The sequence below is a fragment of the Ciona robusta genome, chromosome 4 (assembly GCF_009617815.1).
Source record: "Ciona robusta chromosome 4, ASM961781v2".
NCBI lineage: Eukaryota > Metazoa > Chordata > Ascidiacea > Phlebobranchia > Cionidae > Ciona > Ciona robusta.
This window is the reverse complement of record NC_143238.1, coordinates 3,631,659-3,656,815: the sequence shown is the minus strand read 5'-3', so window position 1 is coordinate 3,656,815 and position 25,157 is coordinate 3,631,659. Positions and strand designations below refer to the sequence as shown.

The 25,157-nt window shown below is 32.7% G+C and overlaps 2 protein-coding genes across 2 annotated transcripts in view; one reads left to right on the top strand and one right to left on the bottom strand.

Annotated features, from left to right (window-relative positions):
* LOC149736735 (dynein heavy chain domain-containing protein 1-like) overlaps positions 1-24,109 on the top strand; it is a 51,866-nt gene extending 27,757 nt beyond the window's left edge. Inside the window, exons 53-98 of the mRNA XM_089876341.1 lie at positions 58-205; positions 709-935; positions 1,297-1,476; positions 1,788-1,889; positions 2,223-2,336; positions 2,596-2,725; positions 3,204-3,368; positions 3,753-3,910; positions 4,357-4,488; positions 4,836-4,944; positions 5,374-5,538; positions 6,029-6,139; positions 6,592-6,779; positions 7,094-7,250; positions 7,660-7,894; positions 8,116-8,237; positions 8,484-8,696; positions 8,853-8,940; positions 9,208-9,332; positions 9,936-10,043; positions 10,360-10,477; positions 10,790-11,042; positions 11,383-11,567; positions 11,849-11,942; positions 12,292-12,464; positions 12,697-12,811; positions 13,227-13,418; positions 13,644-13,832; positions 14,302-14,539; positions 14,827-14,966; positions 15,487-15,687; positions 15,905-16,345; positions 16,660-16,791; positions 17,248-17,454; positions 17,763-17,942; positions 18,545-18,761; positions 19,274-19,468; positions 19,881-19,950; positions 20,025-20,822; positions 21,084-21,228; positions 21,612-21,818; positions 22,170-22,325; positions 22,436-22,663; positions 22,977-23,138; positions 23,374-23,579; positions 23,828-24,109. Of these exons, the coding sequence (XP_089732467.1) occupies positions 58-205; positions 709-935; positions 1,297-1,476; positions 1,788-1,889; positions 2,223-2,336; positions 2,596-2,725; positions 3,204-3,368; positions 3,753-3,910; positions 4,357-4,488; positions 4,836-4,944; positions 5,374-5,538; positions 6,029-6,139; positions 6,592-6,779; positions 7,094-7,250; positions 7,660-7,894; positions 8,116-8,237; positions 8,484-8,696; positions 8,853-8,940; positions 9,208-9,332; positions 9,936-10,043; positions 10,360-10,477; positions 10,790-11,042; positions 11,383-11,567; positions 11,849-11,942; positions 12,292-12,464; positions 12,697-12,811; positions 13,227-13,418; positions 13,644-13,832; positions 14,302-14,539; positions 14,827-14,966; positions 15,487-15,687; positions 15,905-16,345; positions 16,660-16,791; positions 17,248-17,454; positions 17,763-17,942; positions 18,545-18,761; positions 19,274-19,468; positions 19,881-19,950; positions 20,025-20,822; positions 21,084-21,228; positions 21,612-21,818; positions 22,170-22,325; positions 22,436-22,663; positions 22,977-23,138; positions 23,374-23,579; positions 23,828-24,014 (8,406 nt within the window). The 3' untranslated portion in view covers positions 24,015-24,109. The remainder of the gene's footprint in view (positions 1-57; positions 206-708; positions 936-1,296; positions 1,477-1,787; positions 1,890-2,222; positions 2,337-2,595; positions 2,726-3,203; positions 3,369-3,752; positions 3,911-4,356; positions 4,489-4,835; positions 4,945-5,373; positions 5,539-6,028; positions 6,140-6,591; positions 6,780-7,093; positions 7,251-7,659; positions 7,895-8,115; positions 8,238-8,483; positions 8,697-8,852; positions 8,941-9,207; positions 9,333-9,935; positions 10,044-10,359; positions 10,478-10,789; positions 11,043-11,382; positions 11,568-11,848; positions 11,943-12,291; positions 12,465-12,696; positions 12,812-13,226; positions 13,419-13,643; positions 13,833-14,301; positions 14,540-14,826; positions 14,967-15,486; positions 15,688-15,904; positions 16,346-16,659; positions 16,792-17,247; positions 17,455-17,762; positions 17,943-18,544; positions 18,762-19,273; positions 19,469-19,880; positions 19,951-20,024; positions 20,823-21,083; positions 21,229-21,611; positions 21,819-22,169; positions 22,326-22,435; positions 22,664-22,976; positions 23,139-23,373; positions 23,580-23,827) is intronic.
* An 84-nt stretch (positions 24,110-24,193) lies between these two features.
* LOC149736734 (uncharacterized) lies at positions 24,194-25,008 on the bottom strand. Its single transcript, XM_089876422.1, has 2 exons — positions 24,744-25,008; positions 24,194-24,655 (listed from the first exon to the last, which is right to left on the bottom strand). The coding sequence occupies exons 1-2, from the start codon at positions 24,840-24,842 to the stop codon at positions 24,485-24,487; spliced, it is 270 nt and encodes an 89-aa protein (XP_089732548.1). The 5' UTR covers positions 24,843-25,008; the 3' UTR covers positions 24,194-24,484.
* Positions 25,009-25,157: the final 149 nt, after the last annotated feature.

Sequence of the window (25,157 nt, the reverse complement as noted above, 5' to 3'; positions counted from 1 at the left end):
TAAGGAAACCATATACTAAAAATTTTTTGATAATTAAATATTTGATGTCCTCATCAGATGGAGAGGTACGCTTACTTCTCCTCCATCCTCCTTAACTCCCAGAAGTCCTTGCTTCTCGTCGGTGATCCTGGATGCGGGAAGTCAAGTCTCGTGAAAAGTTTGATGAAACCAGAGATGGACTTGGTGCAAATCTCCATGTCACCTGGTGAGTGAAAACTAAATCAACCAATAAATTAAAAATAATTTAAAATTGCTATGACTTTGTTTGTGTAGTATAATTTATCCTTTACTTAGTGTGAGGCTGGAAATTAAAAAATAAATTCTGCCTCAGCACCTTATTTTGAGTTAATGTTTTCTGCACTGAACTTATTCAAACATTCTTTCATAATACTTGTTAAGTTTTTTAACAATGTGCGGGAATAGATTCTTCCTTGGTACTTTATTGTGAGTTATTATTTTCTGCTGCTTAACTTGTAAAGCACATTTGCTTAAACTGTTGTTTTTTAGTTAAAACATCATAAGCCCATCATAAGATAGCATTAACAAATCCACCATATAGGGTATACATGCAAGCACAAAACCAAAAAGCACCAAAAATGTCACATTTTTCCAGGTTCAAAGGGTATACAGGAATGTTTGAAAGCAAACAGAACAAAAAATGTATTTTTTACGAAAGTATTGAAGCATAAAAACAAACAATTTTTCTAGGTTTGACTGCCGCTCACTTCCAGAGGCTTATCGAAACCAGAGCCTCACCAACATTGAAACAACATAACCTTGGCTTAATGGCGCACCCTAGTGCTGTGATGGCATCACGCACCATCGAACACCACCATACCATATTTTTCCTCGACGATTTATCATGCACGGGTTCTGTAGTAGATGACGCCACCAACCAACCTTCTGTGCAACCAACCCTGGAATTGTTTAGACAGGTATATATTCCAATACTCAAACTCTGCACTCGAAAATAGCAACGTGAAGTAAAATCTATCTGTCATGAATAATCATATTTGCGACACATTCTATTCTATACAAGTAAATAGATAATAAAACTGATTAGGTATAGGACATTTTTTAATAAATAAACAGTTTATTGTTATTGTTATATTGTAAATGGGTTTGAGTTGCAAACGTTTTTACTTACTTGACTGCCTTTATCTTGCGTTTTTTATTCTGTGCATGTTTATACTAACTTTAATTTATCATTATTATTTTATTTTTTCAAAGCTTATCTTTGTTAAATAATCAAATGACAAGATATAAGTTTTACTTCAAATATGAACTATGTTTTAGATCCTTTGCATCAACGGAGTATATGAGCACGACCGACTACTTTTTAAATCACTAGATCGTGACATTGCATTCATAAGCACTGCTCAAACACCTGGGGTACCGGGTTCAGGGTCCGGGCAAGTAAGACAAGCTCTGCTTCCAAGTCTTACAAGAAACCTGGTGGTTTTGAATTTTCTTAATGTAAGTGGCTTAATCCGGATCAAACCAGATTTTTTTTAAACAAATCATTGCCAATTACAATTCTAATGTTCACTGGTATCATTACCATGTATTTTTAGAACTAAGTTATTTTAGCAATAATATCTATGAGATCCTTTAAGACAGGCCAATGGACCAAAGATTTAGGCCGTAGTTGGCCATTAACCGACTACAAACACTAGTTTACTGTTACTTATGTTATTTTATAGCTGAAAATCCATAGATTTATTTTATGGCTGAAATACATAGATTTATTTTATGGCTGAAAAATACATAGACTTATATTCCTACAGCCCACTAAAGAGACCATACTAAGCATATACCATGATGCAGTTCAATCCTGGCTTGAAGAGTTTCCAGCATACTCGCTTGTTCGTCATTATGATTTATCACAGGTGTAATATTTATAAAAACTTACAATCTTTTTTTTTCTGCTGCCCTTGCTAATATTATATAGCATAAAATTTGGCTTGTCTCTTTTGTTTCATTTTCCCAGCGTTTAATTTGCTATCTGTTGTCAAGTCTGCATAAAGTCTGTTTATATTCTATAACATAGATTAAATTTTTTCGTTTGGTTGCACATAGAAATTTAATAATTCATATTATTGCAATTTTTTGTCGGGGGAACTCCTTTTTGAAATATCATGCAATAATTGGAAAATCAATGAAAAAGTTTAAACACGTGTTTTATTTTTTATTTGCTAAAACCTGCTATCAATATACGACAGGCCATCATTGCTGGAGCGTTTGATCTTTACTCGACCATCAGATCCCATTTGAAACCATCACCATGGCAACCTCACTATATCTTCTCACTACATGATATTTCACACATCATGCAGGTGATTATTTCATGAATATGTATCATTAATTCATGTGATATTAATGATATGTTTATATAAATTGTGATTTTCAAACTAGTTTAATGTTAAACAACGTAAAACTGTTTATCAAGCGTATTCCTAATTTTTTATAAATACACTTCTTTTTAGAGACATATTTCGTGAAAATCAGTGGCTTACTTTATAACAGAATAAAAATTACAAAAAACTATAGTTCATTCCCGATAAAAAAAGAAAAACAAACACTTCTTCTTCACAGGGATTATTCCTGATGACTCCAAGAGCTCGAGGTCGTCCGATCCCACTCCGGAGGAGAGGAGGAGCTAATCAGATGAAAAGGCCACGAGCAGGAAGACAAATAGGAAGATACAGATCCAATGCTGCATGGGGTGAGAAGTTTTTATACTATATGATTTATTACCATGATAAGGTCTAGAAAAGTAGTATAGAAAATTGAAGAAAAAAACAGACGTATCGGTAAAATGGGAGTTGTTATAACATTCTTATGGATAAAACACAAGTACAAAACTTTTTCAATAAAGGTGTGATAGTTCACTGTACAAACAGTATCATGTAATATAAATATATTTCATATACGGCTGCCACTCATTATTAGAAATTTTATTTCAAGTGATAAACCAATATGTACATTTTATGAAAAACCAATGTTTTGTCTGCCATGTAACTTTGGTAGTTACTTTTTGTACCAGAAGTCTAATATTAAGATATTTTTAAAATACTATTTCTTTCTTTAAAGTATTGGATCCAATTAGGCGTATATCTCATAACATTATGTATGTCTCACTGCAAGACATCACCAATAGACAATAGACCACTTTTTGGTTAAATTTGTAACTTATTTTCCAGGAGGAGAAGCAAACACAAGTGGAGTGCCAGCCATGATGAGAACCATAGTAAGGTTATGGTTGCATGAATGTAGTCGAGTGTTTTACGATCGTTTGATTGATGACCATGACCGACATTGGATGACAAGATCTTTGTTTGATGTGATGAAGAAACACTTCTGCACTGGTACATTGTGTTTAATTTGTTAAATTTTTTTTATTTAAATTTTTATGCTGTTTTATTTGATTAGGAGTCTGTGTAAGCACGATTTCAAAATTTTTAAAACAAATTAACAAATACATTATGTATTATAGGCATTATATATATATATATAAATATTTTGGATTATTTTGAGCAGAAAGACATACGGTGTATATTAAATGCCTAATATTTTTAATATGGATGGTTCATAATGGAGTTGCTACCAAATTTTTACAATAACGAAAAAAAAAAATTTCTAATAAAAATGGATAATACAACAATTTGGAGCAGAACTTAAGGTATAAAACATATTTTAAGCTTCTAGTTTACCTAAATAAAACCAAAATACGTTTTTTTTTATTTTTCCAGGCAAAGACGAGCGTCCCTCCTCTCCAGCTGTTGAAAAAGTTCGCATTATAAAAACACCAGTACCATCTGCTGGTTCAACACCAGTAGCTGGTTATTCATCTGGTTCAAGTTCAACTGACTACATACAATCTTCTATGGGAGAGGAAAGTGATAACTTGGTAAATATTAAAAATTTGTAAAAATCTTACTTAGTACAGAAATATAACTGTGTGCAGTAATGTGACCCTGATCTGACGCTCATGTTATTAGAGGCTTACTCATTAAATCAAATTTAGAAATTGATAAGCGAGGTATTTATTTAAAAAATAGAATGATGCTCATTTTTTGGAGAATATATATCTCTTAAGTTTAAAACTATTTTTTTTGTTGGTAAAGATACCAGAAAAGCTTCACAAAGTATGCATGAGTTAGGAATTACTTTTAAACTGACATGTAAAGACAAAATAATTTAAAGATAAAAAAGTAGCATATATAACTTAATTTTAATTTTTCCTTTACAATATGAAAATGAAAAACACATTAATTAAAGAAAAAGGAAACAACAGTCATAATACATTCATAGTAACCTGCTACCAAAATCCTATAAGTACCATGACTTTTACAGCAGCGTATAGAATCAGATGGAATAGAATCAGCACAAGACAACTCACTTGAAATTATAGACGATGACACTGTTAGTGCTGATAGTGCTGTTAGTAATCCAATTACTGATGAATATATGGATAGTAATAATCAGGTGTGTTTTATCCTTAATATCAAAGCTATATATTTTACATTGGAAATAGAAATAGTTGTGTTGGCAAAAACGGGTTTTATTGCACCAGTGTTTAGTATGTCATTTATCTGCTATTTGTCTATGAAGGTAAACTTGTGTTACTAGGACATGTATTTCTAATATAAATGATATGCTTGGTAGCAAAAGCAGAATAAAAATATGTCTTGTTTTTGTGATATGGAAGCTTAATTAAAAAAATCATAGCAACTACAATGCTTGAACATGACCTATTGTGAAGTTGTGCTTAAGCAAATATGGATAAAAACAAACACATTAAAACAAAAATTTACGTTTTGCTTTGCTTTCAGAACATGGCAGCCATCAGTGACGAGTCAGTTTCTGAATCTTTCCAACAATTCAAATCCAGAACTTCAGGTTCTGTGGCAACAACTATCAGCAAGTCAAGCACTTCAACAGGTTAGATAGCAACAACTTTTCCTTGGAATAAATACCTAAATATTTAACCCAAACAAACTACACAAAAAGTTATAAAAAGAAAGAAAATACAGTGTTTGCCTTTTCAACATCAAACGTTTGTAATTCAGTGGTTCCTTAACTTACTTAGCTTAACAATGAAAAAAAATGTAAACGAAAAAATAAAAAAGTAAACAAAAGCTATATGGAAAAGTTAAAGAACATAAGAGAAACCAGTCATAAAAGAAACAGTTTAGCAACTGTTTGGATAGCACCTGCTCCCTTTTTATAAGCTTCTGTTTTCAAAAAAAGAAAAAGTATAAAACTTTTTTAAATTGGCTGTTATTGCCCCATCTCTTAAAGATAAATGAATCAAATTTGTTTATTTATGCAAAACTTTAACTTAACCACTTACTGCATCTTTACCAACAGCCACACATGTGAAGATACCTTCAATGTCTTCAATGAATGAAGATATGAGTGAAACGACTACCCCCACACATGTTGATGAATATGCATCTCATGCTAACACTGTGGTCACTGAAGATGACGACACAAGATCTGCTGTTACTGGATATACCACTGAACTGGAATCTGGTTAGTTTTTATATTGAATATAGAGGTTTTTTATAATATTCCTTTTTTTGTAATCTACCAAAATATAATAAACCTTCACCCATTTTTTAAAACTGATCTAAACTTTTTTTTTAAATAAGAAAGAAATTGTTTAAGGAATTTTTCAAAATAAGAAAGAAATTGTTCAAGGAATGGGAACACAGTTGAGAATATTTAACTGTCAATGCTACCATTGTGGGCATATGTGTCCTTGGGCAAGAAACTTAACGGGAATTGCTCTAATCCAACGGTCATTAATGGGTTGTCCAATTTATCAGCTATTCATAATAAAAAAATAAAAAAAAAAATAAAATAAATAATCACCTACAAAGTAACATACTTGGTAACTCGTAAGTTGTGACGAGGTGTATGACGACTGACGACTTTTTATAACGACTTTCGTTTTTGATAATGCAAGGATAAAGTAAGTTACATTCAAATTAGTAATTTTGATTTTTTCCTTTTCATCCAGTATTTGAAAGTGGAACAGCATCAAACCAATCAAGTACAAGTGAAACAGGAGTGACATCCTCCACAGCTACTAAAAGTGAGAAGGAAGTTGCTTACACAAATCAATTTGCTGGTAAATTACATAACTTTAAATATAAAATGAAACGAAATCTTCTGTTTGATATGCTTATTGGTTACAATGTTTTTTAAGCATTTTGTCAATTTGTAATGGCAGACTTTCTCATTGTGTAAATAACTCTGGTTCAGAGGTTAGAGCACTCGTATTGTATACTAAACATACATATGTGTTCTTGTCCAATTTATTAACCATACCGAAAAAACTGTTACCTAATATGTAACATACATGGTAACTTTTAATCGGTCATAAGGTATAAAAACTATAGTACAGAAATGTTATAATGACTGTTTTAATTTTTTTATATTTGTATAATTTTGTTTATAGTTTAAAATTGTTACAGCCACTGTTTTAATTTTGTTTTTATATTTGTATGTTTTGTTTATTTTAATTTTTTTCGGAACTGTTTCATTAACGATAAATTATAACGATAAAAAAATCTTCTTCAGGAACCAACATTCATCCATCCTCTGGAGCTAAAGATCAAGAGATGACATTTGAAAAACCTGATCTCTCTCCTCAAGGAAGACCAAGTCGTCCAGGAGGAGCAAAACTTGGAGTAACGTTTATGCCGGGATTAATAGACGATGCAGATGTTGCTGCCAACTTGTCAGGTCCTCTCATTTCAGTGGAGCAGGTGTGTGTAGGGGGTCTGCTAATTATTTTACAACGAAAAATGTGTTTTTTTTACTTTTAAGTCGATTTGTATGTTTGTTATTATGGTTGTTTGTTTTTTTTTATGTAAAAGTAACGAAATATTATAAAGATTTGAAACAAAAACAATTACCGACAATATTATTAAAATATTAACTCATAAGCAGGCACAAAATATATAAAACAGAAACTGCGCGTCAAAACTTCTTGGTTACCCCACCAAGTGTGAAACAAGTTTATACTTTCATTTCTCTATTTTTAGCAAAACATTTTTCAGGTAATTATCTTACAATCCAGGTTCTCCAACCAAACGAAGAATCCACTTCAGTTCTTTTCAGCAGAGGAATTCTGTCCAGTGCTTTGGGTCAAAGTACAACTGCAGATGGATATGTGGAAAGCACGGAACCTCAGTTGGCTGAAGCTCTTTCACTTTGTCTTGATGCTTATAATAATGGTAAAGATTTGGTAGATTTTTTATGTTGATGTTATAGTATTGTATAAAAGTTGGAAAGACTGCAACTTAACACAGGAATTTAACCATAGAACCGTTGGCGTTATATGTTTGCACAGAGCAGTAAAGTTAAAAAACTTTGCTTAATTAGAAGCTTTCAAATGTTAAACTATAAAAACTACCCTGCAGAGGTGCATTTAACTTTTAGACAAAATATTTTTGGTATAACTTTTAGTTGCTGGTAAGGCTGTAACACAACTACATGAACATTATAAGTATATTTAGTATTATGTATCTGCATTTATGAAATACATATATTCCTAAATATTATCACCAACTTTACATATTTCTGGCAACATATTTCTTTTATATTTATTACGAAAAACTCAGTTTTTGTTGTGTTTTTTTTAAGATTCTTCAAAACAGAACATGGATTTGGTCTTCTTTGGTCAGGCGGTGCGCCACGCTGCACGATTAGCACGATCAATGTCATTAAAGCACGGTGGTCATGCTCTGCTGCTTTCCACATCCCGATTTGCGGGAAGGAAATCACTGACGCGTCTCATTGCTCATCTCACTGGATCAAAACTTTTCATGACTGAAAAATCACAATGGAAAAGTTTGAATCGAAAAACTTATCTAAGACAGTAAGTGGATAGACTCAAACTTGTAGTAATCAATTGCTGTTGTTGTAAAAATAAACCAGAACAAAATGAAACTAATACTTTATACAGGTAATCACAGAAACAGCAATTTCAGAGACATAAGATTTAACCTTAATTTTGCTTTGCCCAATTGTACCTACACAAAAATTGATTAATGACTATACTACATATAAAATAAAGTTAAAGTCAATTTACTTTATTAGGTTGCTGAAAGATGCAAGTTTTGAGGCAGGTGTACGCGACAAACCTGTTATTCTAATGTTAGATGAACCTTTCTCTACGAACCCTCAATCGCTTGATGATATATGTGCTCTTGTGCAAAACGGTAAAAACTTCTTTTTTTGAATAAATAAATAAACTTTATTTCGTCTCTTCGGTCACGATAACGAAGAACGGGAGAGTTTACAAAAGCGAAAAGACAAGTGGTAACAGTAAAACAACAGTTGTTAAAATTGATAAAAAAAGAGGCTTATTGATAAAAAAGAAAGAAAGTTTTGGATAAAAGGCGTGATCATTCCACATCTAACACTATTCATCACCAAATTATTTTACCTATTGTTTTAACATACAGGTCAGTGCCCTGCTTTATACACACACACAGAGCTGGCGAAAATTGCAGCAGAATTTGCGCAAGGCTCTAGTGTTGTGACCGCCACGTCTGAATCAACTTCTGGTGGAAAGAAAACAGCTCTTGAAAAACTTGACCAGAATCTAGAAACGTATTTTTCACGGGTGCTTGCCAATCTACATGTGGTGGTGCTTGCCTCTTTCCCAAAAAATGATGGTAATTTTTTTTATTTTAAAAATGACAGTGATTTGGTTTGAGTTACAGCATGTTTGGGTAATTTAGTGTTCTATATATTTCATATCCACAATCCCCAAACTATATAAAACTACATTGTTGTTGTCCCTAAAAACTAATAATATATTATATTTTTAGGTCTCCATGAAGATTTGTCTCGATATAAACCAAATTCATTGTTTGGAAACAATAATAAACTTCATTCTTTTCATCAACTGCTTAAAAGGTGATCATAATGTAGAAAATAATTAAATGAATGAATGTAACTTGCTTATTCCACCACCCTTACCTAATAAAATGTATTGAAGGAATTTTGGAAGCTGAATTTAAGTTTGCAGGATAACACAGGAAAATTTTTATAAAAAACAGTAACATTTTAGTTGATTTATAATCATTGGCAGTTGGTTTATTGGCATACGTTTTATTTAAATCCTACATTAATACTTGTAATGTTTTAATCAGAAAATAAACCAAATCGTTATTCACATTCCAGGTGTCCAGATATTTTACATCACTTTTCAAGTGTTGATTTATTTCGTGAATGGAATCACGAATCATGGCAGACGGTCGCTCATCATTTCTTACAGAAAATCTCATCACGTGATGACATGAAACATGGTGAATATAAAAAATCATAATTTTCATAAACTATGCTTTAATATTACGGGATCATAAAAAAAATTACATTTCTCCAACCTAGTGATCTCTAATTAGTTACCGAAATAGCTATACAGAAAAATAATACATCAAAGGATTTACCCACTAAGTTGCATATATCGGTGGGCACGAGGTGTATGGAACAGAACACTTATGTTATAACCAGAGTCATTATACACAACTGTCATTGCCTTATCATGCACACACAAATTATGTCCCTTCAATCTTTAAATATCTGTATTCCTTGCACTCTTATAGTATCATAGTTCCCAACAATTGAGGTGTATGAAACAGATCACCATGTTATGAATGTTATAACAACCGTTGTTACCCTGGCACACAAGAATAAATACGTTTGTTTTTATTTCGTTGTTCAATTTCTAACTAGATATTCCTTGCACACAGAGATACTTATGGCAACACAATCCACAACAATTGAGGTGTATGAAACAGAACACTAGTGTTATAGTGTTAGAAGGACTGTTGTTGTCCTGGCACACAAGAATAAATACGCTTGTTTTTATTTCGTCGTTCAATTTCTAACTAGATATTTCTTGCCCACAGAGAGCGAGTGGCTACCATGGTCATCCATGTCATCAATAGAGCATCAACTAACCAATCTCAGTCATCTTATGTCGTTTCTGCATAAAGATTCACTTTCAAGAGCTAAAGGTATGTGTTATTTAACTTGTTCAACATTTTAGACTATTTTTTATTTTTTGGACTATTTTGTATTTTTTGTGGTCACTTATCATACTGATTTTAGCTATCAAACCAAAAATGTAAAAAAATTTTTGGAGAATAGAAATTTTATTTTTTATTGATGAATTAACACCTTTTACCGTTTCATTCTGTTCGTTTATAATAAAATATAAAACTTCTAAAAAATCCAAAATACCTAAATCATACTAGAAAATATTCACTTCCTTTAAATAAAGTTTATTTAACTACCATTATATTTTTTACCATCCAAAGCCTTACATTCCAGCATCTCTTCTCCATGGAGCAGAAGATATATTGAACCCAATAACATTCAAACAGATGATAAACATGTTTGAAAGCATTGCTCGTATGATACGAAAACAAGAGATACAAGTTATTAACAGGTTCTTATGCTATATTTCTGAAGCAGCACATACTGGTTTTCTATTTTTTGCCCCCCCCCCCCAACGATTTTGGTGTAATGTAATGTTTATAAAATGCCCTTAAAACATTTTTTAAATTATTTTTCTTTGAATACAGTACCAAATATCATAATAATTAAAATAACAAAGAGAATGGTATTAGCAGAAAAACAACAGTCATTATAATAACACTAGGTGTAAAATTTTTTTAATAGAAATGCCAATTAAAATCATGGCTGCTATACTCAGAAGCCTTGCCTTATGTTATAACTTACATTAATGGTTTAAATTCAGATATGAAAAAGCTCTGAGAAAGGTCAATCAAGCGGATGATTCTCTTCTTCAATCCAAGGACTCTCGAGAGCAGCTCCTCCCGAAGTTGGAGTTTGCCCGGGAGCACGAAAGATCCTGGAAGAAACACGTTGAGGATGAGAGACAGGAGTACACGGAGGCGAGACAAAGATGTTCAATTGAGGAAGACAATATTGCGATGTTGGAAGCTGAGTTGGAACAATTGAGAAGAGACTCACAAGCTGCATTTGATAAGGTGGGGTTTCAATATTATATTTTAAAATTGTACATAGTTATTTTAAAATTGTACATATTTTAAATTTTAAACATATTTTACATATTTCATTTTACAAACATATTTTAATTTTTAAAATATGCACCATAAAAGCACCATGAAATGGAACTTCTTTATTTAATATGGATATAAAATATCATATTATTTAAAACAATTCGTTTTTATAATTATCTTGTTTACAACCTGTAAAAAGAAATGTTTATAATATTTAGCATACTTATATAAATGTTTTGAATAAATAACTTTTGTCCGCATTAAAGTCCATCTTATTGTGATACTTATAATAATTTCTTCTTACCAGGTGAACCCAATGCATTTCTCAGCTGTTGAAATTCTCTCGTCACTTAACGAAGGAAGTTTTGACGAGATCAAACGTTACACCAAACCACCAGATAGCGCTGTTGTAGTAGTGACTTGTTTGTGCCACATGTTCAATGTCGAGCCAGCTAACTGGGAAAACGGAAAAGCTCTTATTAACAAAGACAAGTAATTGTTTAATTTTCTTTAACTTATCTTAAGGTGTTTAAATTTTTAAGAAAAAACGCAAGTACATTTTTTATTATTCATTAATTTATTTTATAATTTTTGAAAATTTAAAAAAAAATATTTTTGATTTTTATAGTATAGGTAAAATTATCAAAATAAATCAAAATATTTGAAAAAAAAAAACATTTTCATGTTTAATGTTTCTTAAAAGCATAGTTTTAAACAATGGTTGATTTTGGTTTTGTTAAAAAATTTAAATCACAATATTTTCATGATTTCAGATTCTTCAGAGAACTTGAGTTTTATGAAAAAGATAAAATTCCTGAAAATATTTTCCAAAAAATTCGTTCATATGTTCGGTCACCTGAGTTTAAGGTAAGGATTGTTTTTTGAATTAAAAACAAAAACTTTCTCATCTGTTATTGGTATACAGGAGTTAAACCAACACATTTTTTGCTTCTGATCATATTAAATTATCAAAGTTTTCTATTACAAAAATAAAACACAATACTTGCCCGGCGCATGGTTAGCAGGCCTCTAACCCCCAAAATATTTACCTACAAAGTAACATCCATGGTTGTAAGCTGGCATGAGGTGAATGAACATCTCGTCACGCCAGAATAAAGCAAGTTACATCAAATTAATATTTAATCCTTATAGTTTTGTTCACATTTTCAATACAATGGCAACTAATACATTTCCAATAAAAATATTATTTTTACAGCCAGAGTACATCGCAAAGGGAAGTAAAGCTGCAGAATCACTCTGTAGATGGGTTCACACAATTTACAATTATTCAAAAACTCTGAGAGCTTTACAACCAAAACTTGCTGCTCAACGAAGAGCTGAAGCAAAATTGTTTTCTGCTCAAGCTACACTTGGCTCAAAACGTGTCAGGTAAAAAAATATCAAATTTGTTTAACAAAACGGCTTGTGGTCTGTTAAGCAAAAAAAAACTTTTTTTAATAAAAAATATATTTAACAAAAGTCAGAGAAAATTTTCATACCACCATTTTGAAATTTAGCAATTGATTTCATTTTTGCACCCATGTGATATAATTTAAAACTATTGACAATTATTTTATAATTTTTGTAATTAACCATTTGATACTTATAATAATCTTTCCAGGTGTAACCAGATTAAAGAAGAATTAGATTCAAAGATTCAGATGCACAAGAACGCAAGTCATGCCGTAAAGCAATTTGAACGGGAACTTAAAAATCTGGATAATCAAATTGAAAAAGTAAGTTTTAGTTGTTGATTTCTCTTTGTAACTTTTTAAGTAGCATGTATTTAAATTGTGTGTTAGTTTTAGTCAGCTTATACAAACAAAAACATTTAAACATTGCAGTATCCTTATAATCAAGACGATTAAAGTATAAAAAAGACATGTATAAATTTATAAATATGGTAGGGTGGGGGAAGACGGGATACCTTAAACACATATCTAAATATACTAATTGTGTTTAAACAATTAACAACGCTGTATGGGAGTTAAGAAGATATGATTTTATAATTCTTTGAATGTCCTTTGTTTACTACTATGGAATGAGACGAGAAAACAAAATGAAAAAAAGGTTCTATCTCCCTCCACCCTACTATACATTAAAACTTAAAAAATGATGTATAAATATACATAAAAACTGTTTTAATCTCAGGCTGAAGTTCTGATGGCCAACATGCAAGAACATGTGGATAGATGGAAGAAAGAGAGAGATTGTTCAATATCTAGGTTAGAATCAGCAATAGGGGATGCCTCGCTCACTGCAGCTTGTGTTGCTTACCATGGTGTATTACGAAGTGATCAGAGAGAAAACTCTTTGTTAAGTTGGATCTACACATGTAAAAATGTAAGAATGTTGTTTTTTTTAATGATTGAATGAATGTAACTTACTTTATCCTCGCGTGGCCGGAAAACGACAGTCGTTATCACACGGGTTTAACACCTCATGCCAGCTTATGAGTTACCATGTATGTTACTTCTTTTGAAAATCAGGTATAAATTCAAACTTTTTCAGGTATAAATTCAAACAAGTTTTTTCACAATTTTTTTTAACTCTACTTTTTATTTGCAGGGATATATTGATCGTGAAAGTAAATTGCTTGAAATTCCAACCAAACCCAACAAGTCAACAGAACAAGCTGTTAGTTCCGAACCATCATCAGTTTACAGCAAATCAGAATCGGAATCAATATGGAGTGATGACGATTTTGCAACTTCATCTGAAAACCTGAGCAGTTCTTCTAAACCTACCCTACTTAAGGTTATTTGCATGTATTGAAATATGGGGATTATCTCATTTTCAGGGTTTTGTTTTTCATTAATGTTAGTTTAATTCTAATGTGGCTGTGTATTCCTACAGAACACCATTTTGACTTGTGTATATTAAGGTTTTTAATGTACCATTTTCCTGTTTCAACCACCAATAATATCTCAGGCTTTTACACATTCGGTGATATGTATTGTTAGCAAATTTAGCACTCCCCAACTATTGGACAACTAGAAAAACATTGGGAAACACTGCTTTAGGACATGCTATAAACGAAGACAAGTAGAAATAGAAAATATAATATCTTCATTCTTCTATCTACGCTTCTATGTATCGTGAGCATTTAAATTTCAGACTTACGGGTATTGGGGTAATAGGCCAAATCTGGCTTAAATCCCAGGTCCTCAAGGACCTCACCCATACAGAATAAAATAAATAATAAAAAATATTTATGATGTTTCAGATCCGGGATGACTTTTCCCTCTTTGGCATCCTCTCAACATCCGGAGAGCAACGAGGATGGCACAGGTCCGGTGTTCCTCGTGATGCGAGATCTCGTAGCGACATCCTCCGCATCCATGCTCTCAATCTTCATCAGAAATCTTCCTGGTGTTTGTTCTATGATCCTGATCATCAAGCAGAGACAAGGATCAACTGCATTCTACATCGATTAAGATCGGATATAGAGGATATGGAAGAAGGTAATTTTATCTTTATAATCAAGCAATTCCATTCTTCATTTTTCTAAATATTTTAACATTCATAAACACCTCAATTCAGTATAAAATTAACTTTTAAGCACATAAATTGTTTTAAAGATTTCTGTCTCGAGGTTAATATAAAAGTATATGCAAAATCAGTGTTTTTAAATTATGTCCTCAATTTATTCTCTGTAAATATAACTTTGTTTTTCTCAATCGCATAAACGTGACAATCGCTGTACTAAAGAAGAAGTATATGAACTTTTCTATTAAAATATTTCCTACAGAAGTAAATCCATCCGTTGATCAATCACGAGTATCAACAGCAGCATCAAGCTTGGCTGAGAGTCTTGGGATCATAGAAGATGCGGGAGCAACATCTTTATCATCTTATCATAGTGATACTGCAAGTCCAACTGAAACTGAGGTATATTTGATATAAGACAGACTTTTTCAGTGGTATTCAATGTTAACCATTGCAATAATGTTACGTTTGAGTTTTCTGAAACATTGGTGTACTTATATTACAACACAAGTATTAGGAATTAAGAGATATTTAGTTTATGTCTAAAATGCTATGGGTAAATATACTGTAAGAAATCAGCAATGTAAAATAAAACTTCCTACTGCAAACTCCATTTTAAACTCACTTTAATTAGTCCTTCAAACAATTGTCTTTCAGAATTTCTAATTATATTCTAGTTAAAAACACTGCATGAATTTCACATATTTTGTTTCCTAGTTTTTTTTGAGTAATACAGTATTTTTTAAAAAACAAGTTTAAGCAACCACAAAATTCTGTTTGGGTAAGCACACCTTGTGTACATTTTAACAAACAGTTTTTTAAGTAATACAGTATTTTTTTAAACCCAATTTTTAGCACCATGAAATTCTATTTAAGGTAGTTATACAACAACTATATAAAAATTTGTTTATAAAACTTACAGATAACCACAAGCGTGAGCATGGCTGGTGATTCCCAACCTGATCTCCCGGACTCTCGTGCATCGACTGAAGCTTCAAAATCACGACTCGTGCGTTTTGCTGACGAGCCAAGTGATGTAAATGATGAGTCATCGGAAACAGGAGTCGCTCCCAAAGTTGAAGATGCAAGGGAGATGGAAGAAGATCAACTTATAAAAGTCCAGGTGGAAAATATTTATTATTGGATGTCAAATTTAAATGACAGTCAGTTTCAAGAAACTTTGATTTATTAGTTTAGTGGTACGTATTGAAAATATTGGTAGTTTTCATACATGGCTTTGGGCAATTTCATTTTGACATACTTTTCTGATATTGTTTTATATGAGATTTTACTATCTCATATTGTTTTTTTTAAATTGTATTTTTTTCATCAACTTTTAGAAACAAGCGACCCCACCCCCCCTGTCCTTGGATGAGTTGTGGGTTTGCAGATCAACTGATCCTAATCTTCCCAATCTCCTCGTGAGCGCCATGTATCACGGAGCACACCTCCTCATCACTTACACTGAGCTACGATCCCTCCCATCCCGTGCTCTCAACATTCGGAGGAGCGAGATCAACCCTCGCTTTCGTCTCTACTTGAGTCTGAGCATCTCCATCACTCATGGGATGCGGGAGTCTCCTGGGATGTTCCTCCTTCCTCCTGCATTCTACGCTGTCACGGACTTGTCACTGTCGAGCGATGGATTGGAGGAGAAGTTGGAGCATATTGTTCTCGCACAGGAGCGGCCAGAGTTTGAAGCACGAAGAAGATTAATGGAAGCTGACATCTTCCACTTGGAGGAGCTATATGAGCAGCTGCACGACAATCTTCTTATGAAGGTTTCTTATTATTTTTAATGTGGCTGAGTGTAACTTTTTTATTGTCATGTGGCGGGAAAACGACAGTTGTTTTATCATGAGTGTTCTGTTTCCTACACCTTATGTCCGCAAACGAGTTATCACGTATTTAACTTTGTGATCCATTGGGGTGATAATATATGGGTAATAATAGATTCAGTTTACTTCAAAATCAAGCTGGTATTTGTACACCCTGTACCATGAAATTGTTTTTGCAATTTAAATTCTTTCAATTTTTGTTAAAACATTGATATTTAAATTCTAAAATGTTTAATATGTTTTTTTTTTCTTTGTAGATAGCTGAGATTGAAGGCCCTGTATTACATGATCCTACTGTGTTGAAAGCCATTCAAATCTGTAAAAGAGATGCTACAACTACAATTAATAGCTTGCATGAAACTAAAATAATGGAACAAAATCTATTGCAGGTGAAATCATTTATTTAAATAAATGAGAACTTGTTAATAACTTTGATTTTATAGAAAAATGTTTTAGGAATTTGAGACAAATTGATTTATGCCTTTTGGCCATTTGATTGTACCTGGAAAATATTTCTTATAGGTGTATCGCTGTTATATATTAGGGGTGTTTGAAGTACATTGCCAGTTATGTAAGAAAAATGAACATATATACATTGTTTTCTCTGTAGACATTAGGCCATGTGACAATATGCAACAGATCTTTATACTGTAAATAATGCTGTTCAAAAACTATCAGAAAAATTAAACCAATATGCATAAAGTAAGTCCTTGAATAAAAATAATTTGAAAACCGTTTATTCTTTTTTTCCAAAAAAATATTTTACTTACCTTTTTTTCAGAAAAAGTTTGTTTTTATTCAGAAAAAAAAATGTTTTTTTTTCAGAAAAAGTTTGTTTTTTTTAGAAAAAAATTGAGTTGATTGAAGTGTCCACACACGGTCGGATGTTGTTTGATGTCCTTGAGCGAGTCTCGGTGCTTCGTCCTCCTCTATACAAATTCCCTGCCTCTCATTTCATCCGATTTTACGAAGAATGTTTAAAATCTCGCGTTCGTGGCAAAAGCAGTGGTGGGGCGGCTACTTCTGGTGGAAGTGTGGGAGTTTTGCTTAAGGTTGGTTTAAAAATGGGTTATGTTTGATTACAAGGTAATTCAAGTTAGATTCTTTATACATCGCAAAAAAATAAGATTTTTTAATTGTTCATACTTTATGAGCTAGAAATTCTAAAATATTAGTGTTTCATTTGTTTAGGTTAATGCAATATAGACTTCCTAAAATCTGCCCAAATAATTCTATTTCAAAAAAAATATTTTAAAATCAATTTTTGCAACACACATACTTACAAAAATGAATTTTATTAATCATAAAAAAGCCTGCTTTTTACCTCTTTTATTTTAAAAACAAAGTATTTTCTTTACAGTCAAGAGTTGTAGAACTAAAGCAAGGGCTGACGGACAATTTGTTAAAATTAGTTGAGAAGGAAATGTTTGTTGAAGATTCTCAGACTCTGTGTACGTTGTTATCACTGGAGCAACTTATTAAGGATAAGAAAATGACAAGAGATGAGATGGTGGACCTTGTTGGTGCTACCAGTATTGTGGTAAGTTTACATGGTAATAAAAAATACACAGTTTGGTATTAGACATGGTATTTAAGGATCGCATGCAGAAAGTTTTATTAATTTTCTGCTTGATCATTAATTAACTAAACAAGGATCAAGCCAAAAACTTAATTATACTTCCTGCATGTCGCCCTAAGTCTATTACATAAGGGGTAACATTTAAAAAATAACATATTTTAATGGATTCTTGTTGCCCAGTGCTAATTTTCTGACCTAAATGACAAGAAACTATTTTCTCTTTGTTTTCTAATCTTTCTAATGTCTGTTTTTTCCTATGCATTTTAAGCCTTATTGGTTTTTCCAAGTGTATTCCAATCCTTTTGACCTGTGATTTTTTTGGTTGTTTACAAGTGTATTCTAATTTTTAATGTCTTATTTTTCCTGTTCGTAGTAAGCCTTTTTGTTTTTTCCAAGTGTATTTCAATCTTTTTGACTTATGTTTATTTCTTGTGCATTTTAGACCTATTTGTTTGTTTACAAGTGTTTTAATTTTTTTGAGGTCTGCTATTTTTGCCATTTTTCATTTTTTTTGCATTTTTTCCGCCTTTTTAAATGTATTCCAATCATATTTTTGACTTCAGGGTGAGAAACCCACAGAATCCTCTCACGACCTCACCCACCTTCACAAACCTACATGGTTGGATTACTCAGGTTGGGAAGATGTGTTGAGACTTGAGATGTCACACCAAGCATTCCTTGGCCTCGCTGATTCTATGTCAACAAAACCAAAGCGTTGGAAGGAATATCTCACTTCACCACCTGTGTTGTTGGGCAGGGTGCCATGCAACAAGCTACACGGTTAGTTTTACATTAGTGGTTTTTGAAAAATATTGAAATATAGGTAAAAAGATATTATAAAATGAAAATTCATATGGCAATTGAAATGTTGGATGAATGAATGTAACTTACTTTATCCTCACGTGGTCGGAAAACGGCAGTTGTTATAACATGAGTGTTTTTTTCACACACCTCGCCAGCCTACGAGTTACTATGTATGTTACTTTGTGGGTGACTAGTTTTTTGAATTTTTTCTTTTATATATGGCTGATAATTTGAACAACCCATTAGTGACCACTGGGTTGGAGAAATTGCCGTTAGGTGTCTTGCCCAAGGACACATGCGCTCACAATGGTGTTGCTGCTATAAAGTTAAGACTTTTACCAGCAGAGCAATTTTAAAGAAAAATTAGCAGTTTTGTTTGTTTAAAATCTCCCCTAAACAGTTTATTGTCATTGTCAGTGCTTTGTAATGTATATCCTAACAAAAAAAAGTTTACTTCTTAAAACTTTAACACAACCTATGTATTCCAGGGTTATCACTTGGTCAAAAAGCACTACTATGGAAAACCCTGGTCCCTGATGTGCTAAGTAAAGTGATATCAGATTTGAATACGAGCGTGCTTGGTGGAGTGACAACCAAACCGAATACTTTTTACTTATCAAGTGTCTTACCCAGCCTTGCACATAATAAACCATGTGTTTTTGTTTTACCTCAAGCTCCAAAAGGTAAGCATAGAATATTGTGTGCTTAAATATTCCCTTAATGCAGTGGGTAAATTTGCCATAATTACTCACAAAGTAACATAGTCGGTAACACGTAAGCCGGCACGAGGTGTATGAAACAGAACACCCGTGTTTAACGACTGTCGTTTTCGGCCACACAAGGATAAAGTAAGTTACATTCATATGCAACCATAATACAATATTTTACCTGCAGTCAGGGTGTATGCATTGTAACTGTAGGATGCTGATTTCAATACTTGCTTTTGCTACCATGGTTGGTATATGTGTCCTAGAAATGGCACTGGCACTTACCAATTTTGCTACAACCTAGTAATAGCATATAAAGCCACTATGGCATATACTCAGTTGTCTTGCCCACGTTCAGATAAATAATTAATGTTGAATTTTATTTCAGACACCTGTTTCATTCCTTCTATTGAAGTGAAAGCACTCGCTCAAAAGAAAAAAATCACTTTTCTACAAAGGTATTTGAATTTTAAAATTGATCATTTCTTAGTAGTGTCTAGTGAACCCTCTTTATTTTTGACTTTGGTTTTAGGTCTGCAAGTTTTGAAAATGATCTTGGAGACTTACTTGAACGATGCATGGTGCACGGGCATTGGTTGATGCTGGAGAACTGTCACCTGGAGCAAAAGTGGCCAGCCAAGTTTTTGAGGATTCTTTCCACAGTAGCAGATGCTGATGCTTACTCAGATGCAGAATATCGATTGAAGATGCCGCATATCACAGTTGTGAGACAGGATGAAGTTACTATGAGATCTGTTGCCACTTTAACTGATGAAGATGGCCAAGGGAGGAGTCGCGGTTCTGAAATCACAGAGGAAGAAGTGATCATGAGGAGTAACATCCTCTGCCATGATCAATTCAGGTTATGGATGGTTTACAGAGACACTTCAGATCTTGAGAGAAATTTCCCTGGGGTTTTACTGAGCAACGCAAAATTCGTCACGCTTGAAATTCCAACTGAAAACAGGGATTTGGTGAAGAAAACACACCAGCGTATTGTGGCTGCTGCTGAGGGCATTCAACATCCAAATCAAGCTGCTGTTCAAAACATTGGGCCAAGTTACTGGAATCGAATTGCTTTGCCGTATAACTTAACAGCAGCCATGACGAAAGAAATCAGTTCAATCGAAGTCAAAAATAAGGTGATGGTGCAGCTAGCTGTTTTACACAGTATCTTGCTGCAGAGATCCATGTACAATAAAATGGATTCAGTTTCAATGTGGACAGATGGAGAGTTAGAAAGTTCAGCAAGACTTTTAATGATGGATCACGATAAAACTGCAAGAAGTTTATGCAAGTGGATGATGACTGGACATATTTTAGAACAAAGGTAAATTAATTGCTGGTTCATTTATATTCTAGGATGGATTTCAGACAGTATGCAGTTAAAATTCCATTTTAAAAGCTTCATATATTAAGTTTACCAGCAGTTTCAAGACACTAGCCTAAATTGCAATAAATAGAACTATTTATATATGAATTAACTGATAGTTGAGAAAGCTCAGGTCTTAGAAACCTTGTTAATTAATTATGTTAATTTTGATAAAGGCTAAAGTATTCGGTATCACAACTTGCATTTATTTATTTACAGAGAATTTGACATCGTGCGAACCATCGCAAACGAATATATGAATCATCAAACTGATAAAATAAAACATAGAAACCTTAAGTCGATCCTGAGTAAACTTTCACAGCTAGGTGGAGGTGTTGAGCAATGCTTCGAAGTTCTTTTGCAGGTAATATGTAAATGCAAAACGTGGCAGCTAACAAATTTGTTTGTCCTGCCTACCGTCTCTAAAAAACTAAAGTACGTAATTGCATCTTGAATTTTGGTGTGCTATGTATCTTTACTGGTGGTGTCCAGAAAATATTTCCTATTTATTACCATTAGGGGCCCTTGTTGCCCACCTTCGAAAAAAGCAACAGGCTTCAATATCAGAAGAGATCTATGCAGTACATCCTGGTTGCTGGCATCCCTAACTCAGACCTAAATTTCCCATGTTATAAAATAGATGGTTTGTATGAGAGTTCTAGTTTAGTGTTACTATGCAATTTTAGGTTTTAATTTAAACATGTACTTATTATGGAGACATTAATTTTTCTTATTTATCAATTTCAGAAACCAAACTTTCAAGACCTGGGTCTCCACCCAGCTGCAGAAACGATGACAACTTTATATAACAGCAGGAGAATCAGCCACGACTTAGAGTTTGTTGTTTCAACTGAACTGATAAGGAAAGGCAGAAGTGTAAAGGCGGACCAACCATCCATGTTACCTTACTTTGCTGTTCATATAAAAAGAACATTAGACAATTACATGCAGCAGGTCAGTGCATTATTATGTATGATTCACAGTGTGTTAGGGTATGGTTTTGTTGTTAAGGTTGTTTTTGGCTAAAACAAGTCAAATATATTAGGTGCAATGGCATAAGTATCCTTGTACTTTACATGTATCATATGATATAAAGGTGAAACATTTCATCATATATTATGTGACAGCTAGTCTGATATCTCAAAACCTCTTGGTCAAAGTTACTACAATGAGTTTATACATTATGATGCTACTTTGTATATTTCAACTCAATATATCTACAATGTGGTATTACTGTATAACTATCTCTAAGTTCTGCTGCGTTTTGATTGCATATTATGATTCATTAATGTGACAAATTTTCAGATACAAGAAACGCGAGTCCCTGATACAAACAACAGCATTATGTCGGCACCAATGATGGATTTTTTCTTAGCGGAGATCCAGAGGATTCACTCAGCTATTTATATAATTAGAACAGACCTAAATCTCTGTTTGAGTATGCTGAGAGGTAACTTAGAGGTAATAAGAAGACTTTTTATGATATGTTACTGTTGATTTTCATTTGTTAAAGTTACAGATACCCAATTTCTTTTATTTTTGATGGTTTAATTTTTGTTTATTTTTTCCAGTCGAGTTCACAGCTATTAGCATTGACAGAGGATATAGCTGTTGACAGACTTCCACGCTCGTGGCTGAAAAAACATCACTCTCTTTTTAAATTCCACTCGAACCAATCTCTTTCAATGTTTATAAAACACCTTGATAAACGTGCAGAGTTGTTGGGGAAATATATAAACCACGCTGTCAGCTCTGCTACCAATATTAAAGTACCTGTCCCATCATCGAGTGTAATAAAAGTAAGTTAAATTAAAAAACCTTTGTATTTGAGTTCAAGAGACATCTAAATTTCCTGGTTTGCAACATAATAACTATTTTTTTATAATTCATGACTCTTAAAACGGGTCTACAAATAAAGAAAGTCATTTTTCGAATAAAGTAGTATTTTTATTAAGTAACTACAGTTTATACTTTCAGTCAAAGATTTTTATTAATTTATTAGAATTTATTACTGGAGACTGACACTTTAAATAGAAAAAAATCCTTTTTAGCACAAAATAATACTTTTATCAAGTTTAGACCTTTAATCCAACATTTGCCATCAATCTTCAGGACCATGAATCTGCCAGCAGCAGATGTTCATCAGCAACCCAAACATTGTTTGCATACAACTTGGCAGCTTTTACACGACCAGATCTATTCCTACAGAGTTTGCTTTTCTCCACTGCAAGGGCAAAGTTTCAGGATTCACACAAATACACATTTTCCAAAGAAGTCAGTATACAATGTGTATAAAACTAAAATATGTTTAACAGCATAATTGGAGCTAGCAGTAGTTGTACTTGTAAACGAATTTTAATCCAGCCTATGTTTTTGTCTTTAAAAGTCAAGACCCCACTAGAAACACTAGGTCTTTTTGAATACCAATGTTTGTGTCCTCCCTCAATTCCTATTCCTAATGGTTTAATGAAACTAATTTGTTGTTTTTTTTAATAATTGTTGTGTTCAGTTCATCTTTACCACAACTGTACTGATACCTGTGGATGGGAAGTTACAAACACCTGGAGATTTTGAAACAGTTTTCATTGAAGGACTTTACTTACACAAGGCAATGTACAACAAAAAGACGGGCCTTTTGCAAGAAAGCAAAATGCTCCGTAAATACAAAATGCCTTTGCTAAAACTCACAGCTGAAAAAAAATCAATCCATAGAAGGTAAAATATTAAAAAATACAGTTTGAATTATTGAATGTAATGTAATTTTTTTCTTATCCTGACTAAAACTCATGTTGCTATCGAGATATACTCGCCATTTTTATGTTTGTTTGTTGCTCTAAGTGAAACTTTTCACAATATATTTATATTTAATTTTGTTTAGTTTGGTTAATACTTTTGTAGATATTTAACTGCACTCATAGACACACATACAATCTGGGTTACGAGTATGAAAAACAATTTTTTAGGTCTAAGATACCAGATCAAGAAGAACAAGTCAAATATGATTGTCCAATTTGGATAAATGAAGAAGAAAACCCAAGAATGTGTTCAGCACAAGATGTGCTTACATTTGTCCAGATTCCAACAGACCAAGACCCTGAGCAGTGTTTAACCAATGGCGTTTCCATTTGTTGCAGCCTTACTAAGGAGTAATAATTCTAATTTCAAACCCTTTTCAATTTAAGCACTGTTGAAGTAGCTCTATGCAACTTGCATATATAAAAGATACTAAAACTATTTTTACCTTTTGTGCCAATGTAGTTGCCTGTGTCAAGTTAAAAAAGTTTCACTGTGTAATCTTAAGTGTGTGCTGTGTTTGAAATGTACCAGTGTTGGTGTAAAAGTTCATTTTGTATTATAGCTGTAATTGGCATTTTAGATAACTGTTTAATAATTATAATTTAGTTTCTATAATACACCAATTATATCTGTACGAGAAAAATTACAGCAGTAGATTGGTGGGCACCCCACACAAATGAAAAACATCAAGTTTGAAAGGTGATTTAAAACAAGATTTACACAATTGCCTAAAATTATTTAGGTTTTTAATAACAACATATTGTTGTTGCTATGCTATAGTTTGAAGAGTGAAATCAGAAATGTAGAATTTAAACATGGGGGTATCATTTCTTTGAGTTGGTCATTCTTTGTCGAATAAATTGATCAGTTTCAAGGTAACGCTCCGCACAGTGAGTTAAACAGGTTTCTTGCCGACCAAGACTTGTTCCTACTTTGTCAACACATTTGTCCCAACATTCCATGGACAGCTTGTTTACTATAGTCTTTAATTGCATCTGGATAAATAAGATAACATTGGTTGTATATGTAATTTAAGTTGAACTGTACATTATTAGTAAAATAGCAATTTAAAATAAAACTTACTTGAGCTTCCATCTTTTTCTGCTCTTCCACTAAGGTTCGAGCCAATTCTGGATTATTTTTTAACTGGTTTGCAACGTCTTCGAACATTCCAGGGTCCATAGCGTTATTTGATATTTGTTTGGGATCCTAATTAACTACGGTTTACAAAATACTGGCCACAGTTTTTTAACTCACAACTATCAACAGTGCAATGTGAAATCTCATAAAATCCCACGCTTGATATCAGTGTTTCCGAACATTATTCAGCACGAACTTAAACTTTTAAAAGATCAATTACGCCCAAATTAGTTCTGTTAAGGAATAATATAATTTAAAAATATAAATTCTTGTTGTTTATGTATATAAACTTGTTTATAAACTACATCTAAATTACTTTGAAAAAAACTGCAACACTTTTTGTCACGCATCGGTAAA